Source organism: Sphaeroforma arctica (genome assembly GCF_001186125.1).
Source record: "Sphaeroforma arctica JP610 unplaced genomic scaffold supercont1.13052, whole genome shotgun sequence".
In the NCBI taxonomy this organism is placed as follows: domain Eukaryota; class Ichthyosporea; order Ichthyophonida; genus Sphaeroforma; species Sphaeroforma arctica.
The window spans coordinates 64-685 of record NW_014027506.1 but is presented as its reverse complement, the minus strand read 5'-3'; the positions used below and the strand labels follow the sequence as shown (position 1 = coordinate 685).

Sequence of the window (622 nt, the reverse complement as noted above, 5' to 3'; positions counted from 1 at the left end):
TATTGTGTGTGTGTGTGTGTGTGTGTGTGTGTGTGTGTGTGTGTGTGTGTGTGTGTGTGTGTGTGTGTGTATGTGTGTGTGTGTGTGTGTGTATGTATGTGTGTGTGTGTGTGTGTGTGTGTGATATGATGCATGTATAGTACATACCAAAGAACTCCTATCTACATACAATAAACGCGTGACAAAGTATATAGAATCCTCACCTGCCGTACGATCCAGCTCGTGTTCATTGAGCGGCACAACTTCGCGTCGCGACAGGTTGGCGCAGATGAGGTTGTAGAGCACATTCTTATCTCTCTCAGCTCTCCTTTGATACGATTTGAGCGCTGAACGTTGCTTTTCACTGAAACGCCTGCGAGTTCGGGTGGCGTGTGAAGATAGATAGAGCTTTAGAATATTATTGTGCATTCGGGATTGAATGTGTATGGATATGATGTTTGTGCTGTGATTTCTACCTTTATAGACGACTCAAAGCTGCTCTGTAGTATTGCAATAGTTCAACAACCCTTTTTCGTGCAAACAACTGTATCCGACAGACGTACCATCTTATATTGGAATAATATGTACATTGATATACATACATATACATATATAGATATAGGAATAGATATAGATATAGATA

General features: G+C 41.0%; 1 protein-coding gene across 1 annotated transcript; it reads right to left on the bottom strand.

Moving 5' to 3' along the window:
- Window positions 1–203: 203 nt before the first annotated feature.
- On the bottom strand, window positions 204–408 carry SARC_17975 (hypothetical protein; the record flags this gene model as incomplete). The annotated part of the gene is made up of 1 exon (XM_014287941.1): window positions 204–408. A coding segment is annotated over one exon (205 nt), but the record flags the coding sequence as incomplete, so codon positions are not given.
- Between the last annotated feature and the right edge of the window lie 214 nt (window positions 409–622).